The 18,588-nt window shown below is 34.3% G+C and overlaps 1 protein-coding gene across 7 annotated transcripts; it reads left to right on the plus strand.

Annotated features, from left to right (window-relative positions):
* The first annotated feature begins 1,192 nt into the window (after positions 1-1,192).
* LOC133831417 (putative disease resistance RPP13-like protein 1) lies at positions 1,193-18,348 on the plus strand. Of its 7 annotated transcripts, XM_062261695.1 has the most exons (5): positions 1,193-4,905; positions 5,225-5,387; positions 5,772-5,877; positions 15,058-15,119; positions 15,533-16,033. In XM_062261695.1, exon 1 carries the CDS (start codon positions 1,336-1,338, stop codon positions 4,726-4,728), a length of 3,393 nt encoding a protein of 1,130 aa, XP_062117679.1. In that variant the 5' UTR covers positions 1,193-1,335; the 3' UTR covers positions 4,729-4,905; positions 5,225-5,387; positions 5,772-5,877; positions 15,058-15,119; positions 15,533-16,033. The 7 variants fall into 7 exon arrangements, with proteins under 7 accessions (XP_062117679.1, XP_062117676.1, XP_062117678.1 ...); XM_062261692.1 differs by lacking the exons at positions 15,058-15,119; positions 15,533-16,033 and adding an exon at positions 18,090-18,348; XM_062261694.1 differs by lacking the exons at positions 15,058-15,119; positions 15,533-16,033 and adding an exon at positions 18,097-18,348.
* The last annotated feature ends 240 nt before the right edge of the window (positions 18,349-18,588 follow it).

The following is an 18,588-nucleotide window of genomic DNA, read 5'->3' on the forward strand; positions in this document are numbered from 1 at the left end:
ATACATAGCCTTTTTTTTAGTCTTTCTGTCAATTTTTTTTGTTCTTCTCATTTGTTTATTATTATTATTTTTACTGATAAATACTGTTATGTTGTCACCTAAAGTTTTAATTATCTATATTTTTGTACCTTCTTTCAAGTAATTTAAGTTGTATTATATTTTCATACTATTCATTTAATGTAAAATCCTAATGAGAAGTATACTTAAGTATTTTTTCATTATTTCTTTGATCCTCATTTTTTTTAATATTTTTTTTCCATACTCCATTAAGCTACAAAGAGAGGAAAAAGATAGATTAAAAATAAAAAAATGAGTAACGATATTGAGGCCTTGAGAATAAACCACACAAACACACTACACTAACATTAAATATATATATATATTTACATATTACATTTCGTTTAATAATATGAAATTGAATTTAAATAAAAATATATAAGTATTTACAAAATGTAATAATAATAATAATAAGAAAAGTCATTTAATCTAATCCATCTAATCTTTCAATCATTAATATAAGTGGTGAAATTTGTATGTATATACATATTTTACAACTATAGATATTTTAAGTAGAACCACATCAATTTCAATGGTATAGTTGAAATTAAATATAATTATTATGTGTAAAAATATATATATATATATACAATTTATGTGTGTTTTAATTATTAGTTTATTTAAATATAATATCATTTATACTTTAATAGATATATATCACATGCAAAATGAGTGTGTGTGAAATTGGACACAAAAAGCTAATATGAATGGAATATTATAAATATATCTAACAATATTAATTAGAAAAAGCATAATAATTAAAAATTCTCAAATAAAGTGAATAGTAATTAGTAAAGTCAAAATAGATTTATAAATAAAAAATTACTTATTTATATAATCAGAATAAATAATATTTTATTCTACATTTTAGAAGGTATTAGTGTCAAATAATTTATTAATAATTTGAATTTCATCATTTTTTTAATGGAACTATTGATATATAAAATTTATTGTTGAATCCATGATTTTGTGGCTAGCCACGAATCATAATAAATTTATATATATATATATATATTTATAGAAATTTGAGCTTCTATACATATTAGTATGTTCTATTAATAAAATAATATGATGTTATGTCAATTTATATAAATGGATAATATTTATATATACATATACATATTGTTTTTATTTTCTCATCTTATTGCGCTTTTCATCAGTAAGAAACCGTGTTTTCTTTTTTCTTCAAAGTCCAGTTGTTCCTCTCAGTATCGCCATTGCTGATAAACATTCAGAGAATCATTTACTGCACTTGCAATTGAACAAGTGAGGAGAATCATGGCTGCAGAGTTGGTGGTTGGACCTGTTATCTCTGCTTCCGTTGAGTTTCTGCTGAAGAAGATCGTTTCTTCGGAAGTGGCAACCTTCTTAAGGGGAAAGAAAGATTCTTGTTTCGATAGGCTTCTTGACAAGCTGAAGACAACATTCCTCTCTCTTGCTGAGGTACTTGGTGATGCGGAGCAGAAGCAGATGAGAAACCCGAGAGTCGAGGAGTGGCTGGACAAGCTTCAAGATGCTTTGGAAGATGCAGAGGATCTGTTTGACGAAATTGAATATGATGCTCTCAAACGCAAGGTGGGAGCAGAGTACAAAAGCAAGGTAAGAAAGTTTTTCTCTAGTTTCAATTCAACTGATAAAGATAGGGAGAAAGATATGGGGGAGCTTGTTGAGAGGTTGGAAACTTTTGAAAAACAAAGGTACATCCTTAATCTGCAAAAGGGTGTGGAGAGAATCCAATCAAAGAGGCCACTTTCAATATCATCCATAGATGATTATGAATTTTATGGCAGAGATGATGAAAAGAAAATTTTGAAAGAAACACTGATGTCAGATGAGGTGGGTAGTGAAAAGATTTGTGTGATTCCAATAGTGGGTTTGGGTGGCATCGGTAAAACTACTCTTGCTCAAGCTGCTTATAATGATGATGAAGTTAACAAACATTTTGAACTCAAGGCATGGGTTTGTGTGTCAGATGAGTTTGATGTTTGTAAGGTAACTAAAATTGTCCATGAAGCAATAACTAGAGATGCTTGTGATGTTGAGAGCTTAAATGTGATGCAAGAGAAGATACAACAAAGGTTGAAGGAAAAGAAGTTCTTGGTAATTTTGGATGATGTTTGGTGTGAACAATATGATTTTTGGGATAAGATGAGGATGGTTTTCAAAGTGGGGGCTCAAGGTAGCAAAATAATCGTCACAACAAGGAGTCGTAAAGTTGCGTCTATCATGGGAACTACTAAAGTTCGCCATCTGAATGAGTTGAATGAAGAAGCTTGCTTGAAGTTATTTGTAAAAGTTGTGTCTCGCAATGAAGAATTTACTACGGAGTCAGACTTGGAGAGAATTGGCAAAGAAATTGTTAAGAAATGCAAAGGCTTGCCATTAGCTGTGAAAGCACTTGCAAGCCTCTTGTGTTTTACGGACGTCAAACAGTGGGAGAGAATAGCTAAGAGTGATATATTTGATTTGCCAGTTGGAGGAGAAAATATTCTTCCAGCTTTGACATTGAGTTACTATTATCTTCCATTATACTTGAAACGATGCTTTGTTTATTGTTCCATGTTTCCCAAAGATTATGCATTTACAAAGGATGAGTTGGTCTCGCTATGGATGGTGGATAATCTATTGGAACATTCTAGTGGAAATATGACAAGAAAAGAAGTGGGATATGAGTATTTCAATGATTTAGTTTCTCGATCATTTTTTCAACCTTTAAGTAGTACTTATAAGAGTGAACATTTTGTGATGCATGATCTTATGGTTGACTTGGCTAATTTCGTTTCGAGAAAAAAGTTTATTCACATAGAGAGAAACAAGTCGTGTGAAATTGGATTGATAAAGCATACACGACACATTGCCATAGATGGGAAGAATGATTTCCATGAGTTATTCAAGTCAATTTCTGAAACAATTTCTTTGCGTACATTTTTGCCTCTTGTCTCATCGTTGTACGAAATGAACAAAATAGAGCAGTATGTGTTGGAAGATTTGTCCAAGTTGAAGCGTTTGAGATTTTTATCTCTTAAGGGTTATATACACGTCAATGAATTGCCTAATTCAATTGGTGAATTAAGGCATCTCCGCTACTTGGATGTGTCTTACACTTCAATCAAAGAGTTGCCCAAATCTTTCTGCTTGTTGTACAATTTACAGACAATAAAGATACTTGGGTGTAAGGATCTCACCAAGCTCCCTAAAACATTTCATCATCTAGTTAATTTGAGATATCTCGACATCGACTGTCCTAAACTTTCTACTTTCCCACCACTCGGGCAGTTACCCGCTCTCGAAACTCTTTGGATTGAAAACTGTGATGCAATAGAGACAGTGGGTCTTGAGTTTTATGGGACTACTTCCACACCATTTGTATCATTGGAAACCTTGGAATTTAGAGGAATGTCAAACTGGAAGGAGTGGTCAATGCCGAAACCAAATGCTGAAGCTTTTCCAAAGCTAAAATCACTTGTTATAAGCGTGTGTCCAAGCCTCGGAGGAGATTTGCCATACCTCTTACCCTCTTTGACAGAGCTTCGAATTTTTAAATGTCCGGAGCTTGGTTCTTCGCTTCCAATGATGCCCAATGTTAATGAAGTAAGCATCCACCAGTGCGCGAAGCTTGCAGGATTCAAATCATGCAATGGTGTTCAGAATTTTGATCAAAGGTGTGTTCCTGCCAACTTGAGAAACCTATTCATCAGCCATTGCGACAATATAGAGTTCTTACCGCCCTACGAATACGAATCCCTTCAACAGCTTTCAATTGAGAATTTTTCAAGCTCCTTCGAATTGCTTCATATAGGTTCCTTTCCCAACATTAGGAAGGTAGAAATTCAAAATTGTGAATATGTGGAGTCTTTCTCGCAATTTAATAGCCCCATCAACTCTATATCTACTCTCTCTATCCATAGATGTCCTAACTTCACATTATTACCAGATAGCAACCTCCATTGCCCAATTCTGACTCAAATGGAGCTCTCTGATTGCAGCAAATTAAGGTTTCTCCCTGAGAAATTGCCTACTCTCCTCCCTTCTCTACAAGAACTAGTTATCTACGATTGTCCAGAGTTGGAGTCACTTCCGAGATTTGGGTTGCCTCTCAGTTTGCGTGAGCTCACCATTAAAGACTGCGACAAGGTGATTGCGTCTCGAAAGAATTGGAATTTGCGAGCACTTCCCAATCTGATAAGCTTTGATTTTGGATGGTATAAAGGTGAAGATATGGTGTCCTTTCTAGAGCAAGGGTTGCTGCCGACTAGTCTTACCTCCCTTAAAATTGATGGCGTTGCTTGTCTTAAAACCTTAGACGACAAGGGGTTTCAAGAGCTCACATCCTTGAAAGAACTACACATCTATGGCTGCCCCAACTTGCAGTCACTTCCAGTGAAAGGGGTGCCGCCGTCTTTCGAAAGTTCACTGCCACCCTCTTTCGAAAGTTTCATCTTGTGTGGTTGTTCTTTGCTTGAAGCAAACTATGAATGGAAGGAAGAAGAGTACTATAAGAAGATTTCTTGCATCCCTCAGTCTCAAGTTCCCATCAGCAGTCAGCCTCAGCCTCAAGTGCCCATCAGTCCGCAGAAGCAATCCTTTAGCTGGTTTGGGCCAAAAGCACTATTGTTTCAAATCGCTCTAACTCTCTTATGTATATATTTATATATGTACTTCAATCTGTGACAGCCGCATGTGTGAACTGTGAAGTGAAAGAAAGTCCAGCCTTCAATCTATTTTTACATACATGTATTGCTAGCAAAAATACTTCTATTATTATGTGTAAAGATACAAAAATTAATATAATCGACACTTCAGGACACTCTGATTTTGGAGGTCATGGTGGAAGGGACTCTTTTAGAGGTACGTCTTTGCATCTTTTATTGCTATGAATTCAGCATTTTTCAATTTTTGTAAAATGTATTTCATTTTTTTTTCCATGCATAATCTTTGATCTACATTATTTGAAGTAGTTGATATTTATGGTGGTGACAAAAATGCATTAGTAGATGATAATTTCTATGTCACGGTCCCTTTTTAAAATTTTGTATGCACTGTTAATGTGCTCCAATTCCAAGATGGATTTTCTTATGTCTATTCTTTTGTGGTTTGGATTGTATCGAAAACTAGCTTGTTCTTCTTTTGATCAATTATTAAAGTAGAAGAGCTTTTCCTTTTGTAGGTAGATTATGTTGAGGGTCTAATGCCACAAACAAGAGTTGTTTTGAAGAAAACTTTACATGCTGTTGTGGTTGTTGTCCACAAGACTGATGGACCTTCAGCTCGCCCAGATTTTGTCATTAATCTTTTGAAATTTTCTTTGAACTTATGTGACAGATGAACAGGTATTTATCTGTTAGGTCCCAAATAAATTCACACACAACACAGAGAATGCTACCAGAACAGTGAACACATAATAGAAGAGTATAGCTAAGAAACTCCCTTAGTATACACAAAGAACCTGGTGGTATTCGAGAGACCATCCCTCTCCCCAAGAGCAGCAGCTCCTAATCAAAATTCATACAATAGATGCCCCTTTTTCAATTACTCGCACTATTTGAATATACTAGAAAGACTCTTACACTTCTCAAAACCACCTACACTCTTTAATTACAAAATATAACTGACCTTCTAGAAAATCTTTGGCACTCCCCATTACTTAATTTATTTCTATTTCTTTGACTCTCGGGTGCCTAACAATATCCTTGTTCCTTCTTTTTTTCTTTCAGATATTTCTAGGAGTGGCATTGTTGCATTTCAAATATTAGAATTAGTGCAGAAGATTAAAGGAAGGCATTTTTTGAGACTATATAAAAAGATGCATCCCTGGATAAGGTATTAAAGATGGTTTCCTGCAAATGCTTGTTAACTTGTTCCCTTTTATAGCAAAATTTTTGTATCTCTTTTTTTTTGGTGCTTGGCTCTGTTTCTAAATTTGAGTAATGTTAAATTACTAGAATATATCAGCAAATAGTTGGAATAATTTTTTAACTATAAAGCTTTGATTTACAAACAAAGACTTTTAGCAACAAACTAACTAGGACTCTTAATTAGTATGAGGAACAAGACAATGAAACATTAATTTTTGATGTGGTTACAGGGTCTAAACCTGATAATCAGAATTGAGAGTAGACAAAGGTTGACACGATTACAAAGACTTCTAAGCTTGATTTTTATAATACCTGAATTTATTTGAGTAAGGAAGGTTCTATAAAATGTTTTGCGATGGAGCAGACCAAGGTTGATACAGCATCATCTTGTATCTCTTCATTGATTCATTTTCTATATGTATTCCTCTGGAATCTAAGTTTTTAGCTTGCAGGACTTTTATTTTGGCTATTGGATGTTAGATAGTAATCACACGACATTTTTGAGTTGCCCAGTACATCTTACAATGAGGCTTTGAGAAATATGTTCCTATGAACTTGCTTAATCTTGTAATCATTTGAAACCATAGTTATTTGCTTTAGAATGTTTAGCATATTATAGTCCAAAAACACTATCTAACTTCCATGGATGGATAACATTTCCTTTCTACTGATTTGTGAAGTTTGATTTTACTCTTGCTTAACCATATCTTGTTAGAAATATGTAAGTAGTGCAACTTTTGGGAATTTTCCAATTGAACTCTTGAATTGTATTGCTTTCCTAAGATTCATTAGCAAAATCACCTAAAAATGCAATGTTTGAGGACTGGCTATGAAAGTTGAAGATGGCGAAACAACAGAACAGATACATTCATTGTTAGTAGAATAGTAGATGTGGTACCTTAAATATTACAATATTGATAAAAAAACATATAAGTATATATATTGTTGACAGTTAGAGAAATAGAGTATTAATGATTTGATCTTTTGGGTTTCCTAGGGGCTTAGGAATCGTTTCCTATTCTGTATTTAATGGAGTGATACTTGTATAGCCTATATATAGTGCTAGCCATAAGGTGTATAAAAATATATCAGAAAATAAAAAGATAGTGGAGGTGATTAGTTCTCACCATTTTTCACATGGTAGCTCTTCTCCGACCCTCTCTGTCCATTCCAGCAACTGCCATTTTTTCCGGCGAATCCGTCTCAGTCACCGATCTCGGCAAGAACCAGTCCGACGTCCGATCACACGGCCAGCCCAACTGCTGAAGCCCTCGGACGGCCAGCCATGACGCAACCCGACCCCTGTCGCTCTACTCCGGCGTCGTCTCTAGTCAATACTCCGGCATCGCACAACCCCAGGCAGCTCTCCAAAGGTCTCGGGCAATCCAGTCCGGCGTTGCGACACTCTGGCAATTTTTTTTTTTTAACACTTGGCCCCCCGTATCCCTCAGAGTCTCTCTCCAGCTACTGTTCCTCCAGACTAAAGCCCAGTAGCCCAAGGTACTCTTCCAGGCCCAAGTTGTTGTTCCAAGCCCAAGCTTTTTCCCAACTGTTCCAGGCCCAATTTTTTGTTTTGTTTTGCTTACTGTTCAATTGCTCAGAGTAGTGCTGAGGCTTTCAAAGCAATAGCAAACAGACTATTGTGATAACAAGGCTGCCATCAGAATTCCTAATAATCTCGTCTAACATGATTGAACAAAGCATGTGGAGATTGATCGTCATTTCATCAAGGAAAAGCTTGAGGCAGGATCTATTTGTTTGCCCTTTATGCCAACGTCTTTATTGATCGCTGACATTTTTACGAAGGGATTGTTCAAACCAAGTTTTGAATCTTGTATTAGCAAGTTGGGATTGATTGATAACTTCAATCGAACTTGTAATGTCCCACGTCACATTGGCTGCTTCCTAGAATGACGACTAACCCTACAAACCAACACGAGTCTTTCCAGCGTGTTTTGTCCTCAGTCGCACGTTTTCTGGAAAAACTTCCCAGGAGGTCACCCATCATAAGATTGCTCCAGGTCAAGCACGCTTAACTTTAGAGTTCTCAAGTGATGGGCTACCGAAAAAAAGATGCATCTTGTTGGCATAGGTAGTACTCATCAATCTATTTAAGCCTTATTCAACTGTGTAGTTTCATACCTACACAGTATTAGAATCATCACACTTCACCTTCCCTGGGCGATGTGGTATTGTACAGTTTTTTACCCAGTCTTTCCCCCTGTGGATTACGGGATTCTAACCGTCACAATCACCCCCTTTAGGAGTCTGCCGTCTCTGTCGGCCACACTTCTGGCTGGGTCAAGTCTCTGATACCAACTTGTAACACCCTCGCTTATTTTAGCTAAAACCATATCTAAGGTGTTACGTTTTAAAACTATATCATAATTACTTTCAGAGGAAGTCTGAATTTTTTTTTAAAGAAAACTTATTTCACATTATTTATAATAAACATAACTCCACACTTTATTACAAACATACACACTAATAAACTGAAATAACCTACAAAAGGTCGATATGTTCATATGTGCAAATCAGGGTTAGGACCATGCTTCAGTTCTCCTTTGTCATTCACTCATTTCTTTCTCTACCTGCAACACAAGACAACTGTGACCTTAAAGCTCAGTAAGTAAAGTAATGCATGCAATGCTAATGATTACCCAATGTCAATGAACATACACAACTTTTTAAATTTTGGGCCCCTTAATATTGTGCACACTGTTTGATTAGGCCAATGCCTGCAGGACTTGTTACACATACAATATAAAATCCCATGGGTTCTCCTCCGGCTAGCCATCACCACAGTAGGGCGCATTAAAAACCTTATTCCATCGTTGCCTCATCGGGCTCAAGAGTTAAGGCGGCCACACACTGTGATGTCAATACATATAACAATAATTCGTATGGAGGAGAAATAAAAACGGGAACATAGCAAACAATATAATTGGTTCACTGAAACCTAGCCCAAATTATTGGGCTGCCACTATGAGCCTAACTATAGATCTATGTTTACACTTACAATCTCATTTGCCTTTTCAAAACAGTGGCACTGAACTTAAACTTCTTATTACAACTTACTTTTATGTTGCATAAAACTTGCCAATGCATCACATAATATCATGCATGGTCTTTTATCATACAATAATTCACCATATTACTATTATGTCATGCATACAAATTTATGATGAAGTGTCAATGTATGTTAATACCACTTACTCACAACATATTCATATAATGCATACTTTCACATAACATGGAATTCTTCTGTTGCAGTTGAGTACTTCACTTACCTTCTGTCCAAAACATATTTCATTGTGTAACAAGTGGTGTCTTAGGTGTTGATGTGCTTATCCTGCAAATGGCAAGAATTTCACATCATAATGATGGCAGTAAGGTATTGAACTATCATTTAAAAATATCCATAAAACATCATATCTAAATCATGCCTAAATTGCCTTAAACCACTTGGATCGAGCGTTAGATTTATCTTAGACACTTGGAGAAATTTTGACAGAGTTTCTCCTTAATTTTAGCTATCCCCAAATATCAAAATCAATCATTAGTCAACATCAAATAACTTTCCATAACCACATATCCCAAATACCAACATAATTCATCACAAATTTATCATATACCGATTTTGATAAAATTCTAAATTTCCAAGATCATCACCCAAATTAAATGAGTCAAAGTCTATTCAAACATTTCTAAACATATATATTCTCTTATAAACTCAATCAAATAATAAAAAATCAGTTTGTACTCCAAGAACCACAAAAACCTCATAATACACAAAATTTCACTTACCGAGCAACTTTTTGGCGAAAGCAATCTATTCTAGCTTTTCTAAACCTCAAACCACTTGGAAACCATTAAGAAATGTCTTTAAAAAAAATAAAACACCATCGATAAGCTCCCAGCAAAATTCAAAAACGTGGTTTAACTTCCAAGTACAAGAACTTACCATAAAAAGGCCAAAACTAAGCTTAATCCACTTCTTTGGCTTTGATTTAACTTGGATCTTCTTAGAATCTCTTCAAGCAAGCCAATAAATGTTTTTGGTTTTCTTTTCTCTCTATTTTTCAGAGTCTTTGGTCGTGGAAAGTGATAAGGTTGATGACAATCCTTTACTTTCAATGATTTGGCCTTATTGTATCAAAATTTGATACTTTTCACCTTGTCATTTCACTTTTTGACTTATGAAAATCTTATCACTTCAATAATTTCGACATAGTCATCTGCTAGGCCTATTTTCCTTATGCGTGAAACACTCACACCAAACCTTAGGTCCATATGAGTTCATACACAATAGTTATGATTACTCGATTGAGCGTAGTACACTTATGCTAAGCTCGTTTTGACTTTGCGTCAACACCACTGATTATGTATACCTCCCATCAAAACTTGATCTAATGGTTCTAAAACCATTTTTACTTAATCAATGAGACCTTAATCATACCTCAATTTTATGTAGTATATCCACTAATACTCAATTTTACACCGAAATACTAGTAATCAACATTGTACTATTTTTCACCGCTTAACATCTTTTGCCTTCTATATCTCACTTTTCTCACTTGATTTCATGTCTTGTCCATATTTGTCATCATTTCTTATATCTTAAGCACATAAAACACCTATAGAAACAACTCAAACGCCACAAGGTTAATAATATTAAACATACACATAGACATCATTTACACAACTTTTATACTTATACATGAAAATATTTATAAGAATAAGCATATGCTCAAATTACACATATTGTATGATATATAATGAAATGCAATCATGTGATTATTGGCTATATTATATCAAAATAATGTGGGTGCTACAATCCTCCACACCTTATAAAAATTTCGTCCTCGAAATTCTCTTACCCAAATAACTCTGGGTATTTGGATCTCATTTCATCTTCTCGTTCCCATGTCATTTCCTCAATATTTGAACTTCTGCACAAGACCTTAACCAGTGAAATCTTCTTATTTCTCAACTTTTTCTCTTTTCCGTCAAGATTTTTCACTGGTTTTTCTTCATATGTTAGGTCCTTTTCAACTTCTATTGGCTCGTAATTTAGCACATGTGAGAGATCTGGAAAATATTTTCTCAATAATGATACATAAAAAACATTGTGGACATTCGACAATGATGGTGGTAATGCCAGTCTATAGGCCACCTTTCCCACCTTTTCTAATACTTCAAAAGGTCCAATAAATCTCGGGCTTAACTTTCCTTTCTTTCAAAACCTCATTGCTCCCTTCACAGGGGCAATTTTCAGAATATCTTGTCCTCAACATTGAGCTCCACATCTCTTCGCTTTCGATCAGCATAACTCTTTTGTCTACTCTGAGCAGTTAACATTCTTTTTCTTATTTTCTCTACTGCTTCAGTTGTCCTTCTGACAAGATCTGGACCAAGATACTTTCTTTCTCCCATTTCATCCCAATGAATTGGTGACCTGCATTTTCTACCGTGTAACATTTCATATGGTGCTACACCAATCGTTGTATGAAAGCTATTGTTATAAGAAAACTCTATCAAACACAAATACTTCTCCCATGATTCTTGAAAATCTAAGACACAAGCTCGGAGCATATCTTTAAGAGTTTGAATGTTCCTTTCAGATTGTCCATCAGATTGGGGGTGATATGCTGCAGTAAACTTTAATCTTGTGCCCAATGCTCTTTGCAAACTTTCCCAAAACAATGAAGTAAATAGAGCATCCTGATATGAAATTATAGATACTGACACTCCATGTAATCTAACAATCTCCTGAACATATAATTCAGCCTACCGATCCATAATATAAGTCATGCATACTGGAAGAAAGTGTGCTGATTTGGTATATCGGTCTACTATAACCCAAATAGCATCATGTTGTTTAGAAGTCTTTGACAATCCAACTACAAAATCCATGGTAATCTCTTCCCATTTCGACTCTGGTATCTGTATTGATTGTAGTAATAGCCTGCTAATCTAAAAAAACTCCTTACTTCTGAAACCTTTGTTGGTCTATTCCATTTACCATCAGCTTCAATCTTTGATGGATCCACCAAAATACCATCTTTTGAGACTATATGGCCCAAAAATGCCACCTTCTCTAGCCAAAATTCATATTTCTTAAATTTGGCATATAGTTGTTTTTCTTTTAATTTCTCCAACGTGAGTCAGCCTCCGGGTTTTGAAGAATCTTTCTATACAACCAAAGTCTAAGCTAAACAATTCACTCTATGGCTTCAAACAATCTCCTCAAGCATGGTTCAATCATTTTCTGAAAGCAGTCAAAGGGTTTGGATACATGCAATATCAAACTGATCACACTTTCTTTATTAAGTAAACACTCAAGAAAGGGGAAAATGTCAGTGTTGATTGTGTATGTTGATGACATGATTGTCAATAGTAACTACACTAAATAAATGACTTCAAACTCCTTTGCCAACATTTCTTTTCAAGGATCTCGGTGCACTTGAGTATTTTTTTGGTAATGAAATTTGCTAGAAGCAAAAGAGGTAATAATGTGTCCCAAAGAAAATATATTCTTGACCTGCTGGTTTACTACAATCAATACAGATATCAGAGTGGAAATGGGAAGAGATTACCATGGATTTTGTAGTTGGATTGCCAAAGACTTCTAAACAACATGATGCTATTTGGGTAATAGTAGACCGATATACCCAATCAGCACATTTTCTTCCAATACGCATGACTTATACTATGGATCAGTGGGCTGAATTATATGTTCATGAGATTGTTAGATTACATGGGGTGCCAGTATCTATAATTTCATATCAGGATGCTCGATTTACTTCATTGTTTTGGGAAAGTTTGCAAAGAGCATTGGGCACAAGATTGAAGTTTACTACGACATATCACTCCCAATCTGAAAGGACCATTCAAACTCTTGAAGATATGCTCCGAGCTTGTGTCTTAGATTTTCAAGGATTATGGGAGAAGTATTTGTGTCTGATAGAGTTTTCTTATAACAATAGCTTTCATGCAACGATTGGTGTAGCACCATATGAAATGTTATACGGCAGAAAATGCAGGTCACCAATTCATTGGGATGAAATGAGAGAAAGAAAGTATCTTGGTCTAGATCTTGTCAGAAGGACAACTGAAGCAGTAGAGAAAATAAGAAAAAGAATGTTAACTGTTCAGAGTAGACAAAAGAGTTATCCTGATCGAAAGTGAAGAGATGTGGAGTTCAATATTGGGGACAAGGTATTTATGAAAATTGCCCCTATGAAGGGAGCAATGAGGTTTTGAAAAAAAGGAAAGTTAAGCCCGAGATTTATTGGACCTTTTGAATTATTAGAAAATGTGGGAAATGTGGCCTATAGACTGGCATCACCGCCATCATTGTCGAATGTCCACGATGTTTTTCATGTATCATTATTGAGAAAATACTTTCTAGATCTCTCACGTGTGCTAAATTACGAGCCAATAGAAGTTGAAAAAGACCTAACATATGAAGAAAAATCAATGAAAATTCTTGACAGAAAAGAGAAAGAGTTGAGAAATAAGAAGATTTCACTGGTTAAGGTCTTGTGCAGAAGTTCAAATATTGAGGAAATGACATGAGAACGGGAAGATGAAATGATATCCAAATACCCAGAATTATTTGGGTAAGAGAATTTCGATGACAAAATTTTTATAAGGTATGGAGGATTATAGCACCCACATTATTTTGATATAATATAGTCAATAATCACATGATTGTATTTCATTACATATCATACAATATGTATAATTTGAGCATATGCATATTCTTATAAATATTTTCATGTATAAGTATAAAAGTTGTGTATATGATGTCTATGTGTATGTTCAATATTATTAACCTTGTGGCGTTTGAGTTGTCTTTTATGGGTGTTTTATGTGCTCAAGATATAAGAAATGATGAAAAATATGGACAAGGCATGAAATCAAGTGAGAAAAGTGAGATATAGAAGACAAAAGATGTTAAGCGGTGAAAAATAATACAATGTCGATTACTAGTATTTCAATGTAAAATTGACTATTAGTGGATATACCACATATAATTGAGGTATGATTAAGGTCTCATTGATTAAGTAAAAATGGTTTTAGAACCATTAGATCAAGTTTTGATGGGAGGTATACATAATCAGCGGTGTTGACGCAAAGTCAAAACGAGCATAGCATAAGTGCGCTACGCTCAATCGGGCAAGCATAACTATTGTGTATGAACTCAAACGGACCTAAGGTTTGGTGTGGGTATTTCACACATAATGATAATAGGTCTAACAGATGACTAAGTCAAAATTATTGAAGTGATAAAGTTTTCATAAGTCAAAAAGTGAAATGATAAGATGAAAAGTGTCAAATTTTGATACAATAAGGCCAAATCATTGAAAATAAAGGATTGTCATCAACCTTATCACTTTCCATGACCAAAGACTTTGAAAAACAGAGAAAAGAAAACTAAAAACATTTCTTGGCTGGCTTGAAGAGATTCTAAGGAGATTCAAGTTAAATTAAAGCTAAAGAAGTGGATTAAGCTTAGTTTTGACTTTTTTATGGTAAGTTCTTGTACTTGGAAGTTAAATTGTGTTTTTGAATTTTGCTGAGAGCTTATCTATGGTGTTTTTTTTAAAGATATTTCTTGGTGGTTTCCAAGTGGTTTGAGGTTTAGAAAAGCTAGAAGAGATTGTTTTCGCCGAAAAATTGCTTGGTAAGTGAAATTTTGTATTTTATGAGGTTTTTGTGGTTCTTGGAGTACAAACTGATTTTTGGTTATTTGATTGAGTTTATAAGAGAGTATATATGATTAGAAATGTTTGAATGGACATGGACTCATTTAATTTGGGTGATGATCTTGGAAATTAGAATTTTATCAAAATCGGTACATGATAAGTTTGTGATGAATTATGTTGGTATTTGAGATATGTGGTTATGACAGGTTATTTGATGTTGACTAATGATTGATTTTGATATTTGGGGATAGCTAAAATTAAGGGGAATTTTGTCAAAATTTCTCCAAGTATCTAAGATAAATCTAACGATCGATCTAAGTGGTTTAATGCAATTTATGCATGATTTATATATGATGTTTTATGAATATTTTTAAATGATAATTCAATGCCTTATTGCCATCATTATGATGTGAAATTCATGTCATTGTCAGGATAAGCACATCAACACCTATGACACCACTTGTTACACGGTGAAATATATTTTGGACAGAAGGTAAGTAAAATACTCAACTGCAACACAGGAATTACATGTTATGTCAAAGTATGCATTATATGAATATGTTGTGAGTAAGTGGTATTGACACTTCATCATAAATTTGTATACATGACATAATAGTAATATGGTGAATTATTTTATGATAGAAGACCATGCATGATATTATGTGATGCCTTGGCAAGTTTTATGCAACATAAAAGTAAGTTGTAATAAGAAGTTTAAGTTCAGTGCCACTGTTTTGAAAAGATAAATCAGAATGTAAGTAAGTGTAAACGGAGGCCTATAGTTAGGCTCATAGTGGCAGCCCAATAATTTGGGCTAGGTTTCAGTGAACCAATTATATTGTTTGTTATGTTCCCATTTTTATTTCTACTCCATATAAGTTATTATTATATATATTGACATCACAGTGTGTGGCCGCCTTAACTCTTGAGCCCGGCGGGGCAACAATGGAATAAGATTTTTAATGCACCCTACTGTGGTGATGGCTAGCCAGAGGAGATCCCATGAGATTTTATATTATATGTGTAACAAGCTCTGCAGGCATTAGCCTAATCAAACAGTGTGCACAATATTAAGGGGCCCAAATTTTTAAAAGTTGTGTATGTACATTGGCATTGGGTAATCATTAGCATTGCATGCATTACTTTGCTTAGTGAGCTTTAGACTACCAGCTGTCTTGTGTTGCAAGAAGAGAAAGAAATGGGTGAATGATAAAGGAGAACTAAAGCATGGTCCTGACTCTGATTTGTACATATGAACATATCGACCTTTTGTGGGTTATTTCAGTTTATCAGTGTGTATGTTTGTAATAAAGTGTGGAGTTATGTTTTGAAAACAAATTGAGTTATTTAATACTTATGTATCATATTTTTGAGACACACTTTATGTTTAATGTGAAATAAGTTTTCTTTTAAAATAAAAATTCATACTTCTTCTGAAAGTAATTATGATATAGTTTTAAAATGTAACAACTCAGATATGGTTTTAACTAAAATAAGTGAGGGTGTTACAGAATTTCTGGTGGAGTGTAGAAAAATGTAAATTAATTAGAGATTATCTTCTCCTTATATTTTTTAGAAACTTTCTAGGAATAAATTGTACAACGATTTCCTTCCCAGTATAGTGCTGATTTTCCATAGCTATTAGTCAACTATGTATTCTTTAAATACCTATGTATTTTCTCAGTTTTAGAATCAATAAAAAGAATATATTTTTTCGTCCAAACTTATACCACATTACCCTATACTATTGTACAATACTCAGATGTAGACTTTCTATCATCAAATGACGCAACTCGGTTTGCATCTGTGAACACTTCAACCTTTCTTTCAGTTGTCTTTCTAAAGAAAATGCATTCTCTTAGGTGTTTGCTTAGAATACCTCAATGTAGAGTCCAAGAACTTTACTTAGCTAGTTAGATAGTAGTATAATAGTAATAGTAGTAGTATTTTTATGACTATGGACTTTGGTTCAGATCGGGATTTATTTGGACACTCATAGTAACACTTGTAGATTTTCTAAGTTTAACCTATAGTTAATATTAGTTTTAACCTAAGGTTTGATTAATATGACTGATATTGATGGTAATATTCATTATATTATAAGGTTTAGATAGACCCAATAAGAAAGTAACACTTGTCATGTGTATGTTTAATGATAATTAAGTATTTTTGAGGAATACGTTTATTAAGAGTAATATTTGAATATCCTAGGGTTTGTCAGCAGCTTTGAAAACGTTAGAGGACTTAGTCAAGGTTGTTTACTCAATTCAAATTAAGCTAAAATTGTGTAATTTCGTGTTTAAATATTCAGCGTATGCCGATATATCGCATCTATAGGGGGCGATATATCGCAGTACGGGGATACGAAAAACACGTAACTTCACACGAGCACCTCGACGAGCCTCGGGCATGCTGGCCCAGGCGATATATCGCCTACAGGGGGCGATATATCGACTCCTTCAGTGCATTTTGAAAGTTTTTGAAAACGTTCTTATTTTAAATCTTTAACCTCTTGATAAGTCCAGCATCTTTCTGAACGAGTCTTCAACCTCTGCTGAACGATAATTCAAATATTTTTCACTTAAAAAGCCATTATTTTTATTCAAGTTAATGAAAATCTTTTCATTCTTGAACTCTATAAATAGGACCTAGTACCCAGCCATTTATTCATTCATCAAGCTAAGTTCAGAGGCTGCAAGTTGCTAGGTTATTGTGAGAGTGTAAACACTTGGGTTGGGAATTATAAGCTTAATCATTATAAGCTTACCAAACACTTGGGAAGTAAGGCTTATAACAGATTTCGGTTCAAGGTTTAGATTTGTCATAAAAGCATTCAAGGTATTCCAAAACTCTAGTTCATTTGGTATTATTTTCTTCAAGTTCTTATAGTTTTCTACTCAGCACCCTAACCTTATTCTTTATTCTTGGATAGGAAATCTAAGATCTTGAACATAAGGATTTTGGTAAGTATAGTTCTTGATGGTATAGTTGTCCATTCTTTTCATCTCATTCTCTTTAGTATACTCACCTTTCCATTTATAGTTTTTAGGAGTGTTCCAAACTCCCAAATCTGTTCTCATATCCCGGTATTTTTGGTAAGGAAAATAGGATAGGATTCTATATGTTATGTTATGTGTTATCTTATAATATATGTGTTATGATTAACCTATGATTTATGTGATTTTATGTATGTTTGTAGACTTGGGCATATGACCTGTATAACTAACAAACCCCAATAAATTTATGGGCATATGACTTGCTTAGCTAGTAAGCCCCACAAATCTAATGGGCATATGACTTGTTTGTTTATGGGACCCCAAGTAATAATGGCCATTATAGTATGTATATGACATATGTTTATGATATGTTTTATGTTACATTATGAATTTTATGTATATGGTTTATGTGTTAGATTTTCCTTGCTGGGCATTAGGCTCACTCCTTTTATGTTTATATGTGCAAGAAAATAGCTTTGGTGGCGGGAAAGGTTCTTGGTAGTTTGGGCATGTGTATTGAGGCGGAATGGAATCGAAGGGCCGAGAGTTCGATTCGAGGATGAAGTTTCTTTATTTATGGTTTTTATGTATTTTTCTGCATTTTACTATGTAATCAATTATGTTATGTTTTTCTTTTTAAAACAATGGGATCACATATCCTACTTTGAGTTTTATGTAGTTTAACATCTGTTTTTACAAGTTTTTAATGAAGTAATATTTATTTTCCTTGTAAGTTTTATTAAGGATTAGTGTCTATGTATAGTTATCGTTAATGGTCCAAAGTCTAGAGTAGTTGGGGCATTACACTCAAAATTCTATATACTGCATTAAGACATCCTTGACATAGATCATGCATATATTGACTGACTAGACTTACTGCAAAGGCAATGTTGGGTCTAGTATGTGAGAGATAGATTAGCTTTCCTACTAGCTGTTGGTACCTCTCTTTGTCAATCAGACTTACTT

Source organism: Humulus lupulus, chromosome 4 (genome assembly GCF_963169125.1).
Source record: "Humulus lupulus chromosome 4, drHumLupu1.1, whole genome shotgun sequence".
Classification (NCBI taxonomy): Eukaryota; Viridiplantae; Streptophyta; class Magnoliopsida; order Rosales; family Cannabaceae; genus Humulus; species Humulus lupulus.

What these genes read in the sequence shown, in the direction of transcription:
- LOC133831417 (XM_062261692.1), top strand. Translation starts at nt 1,336, where the DNA reads ATGGCTGCAGAGTTGGTGGTTGGACCTGTTATCTCTGCTTCCGTTGAG.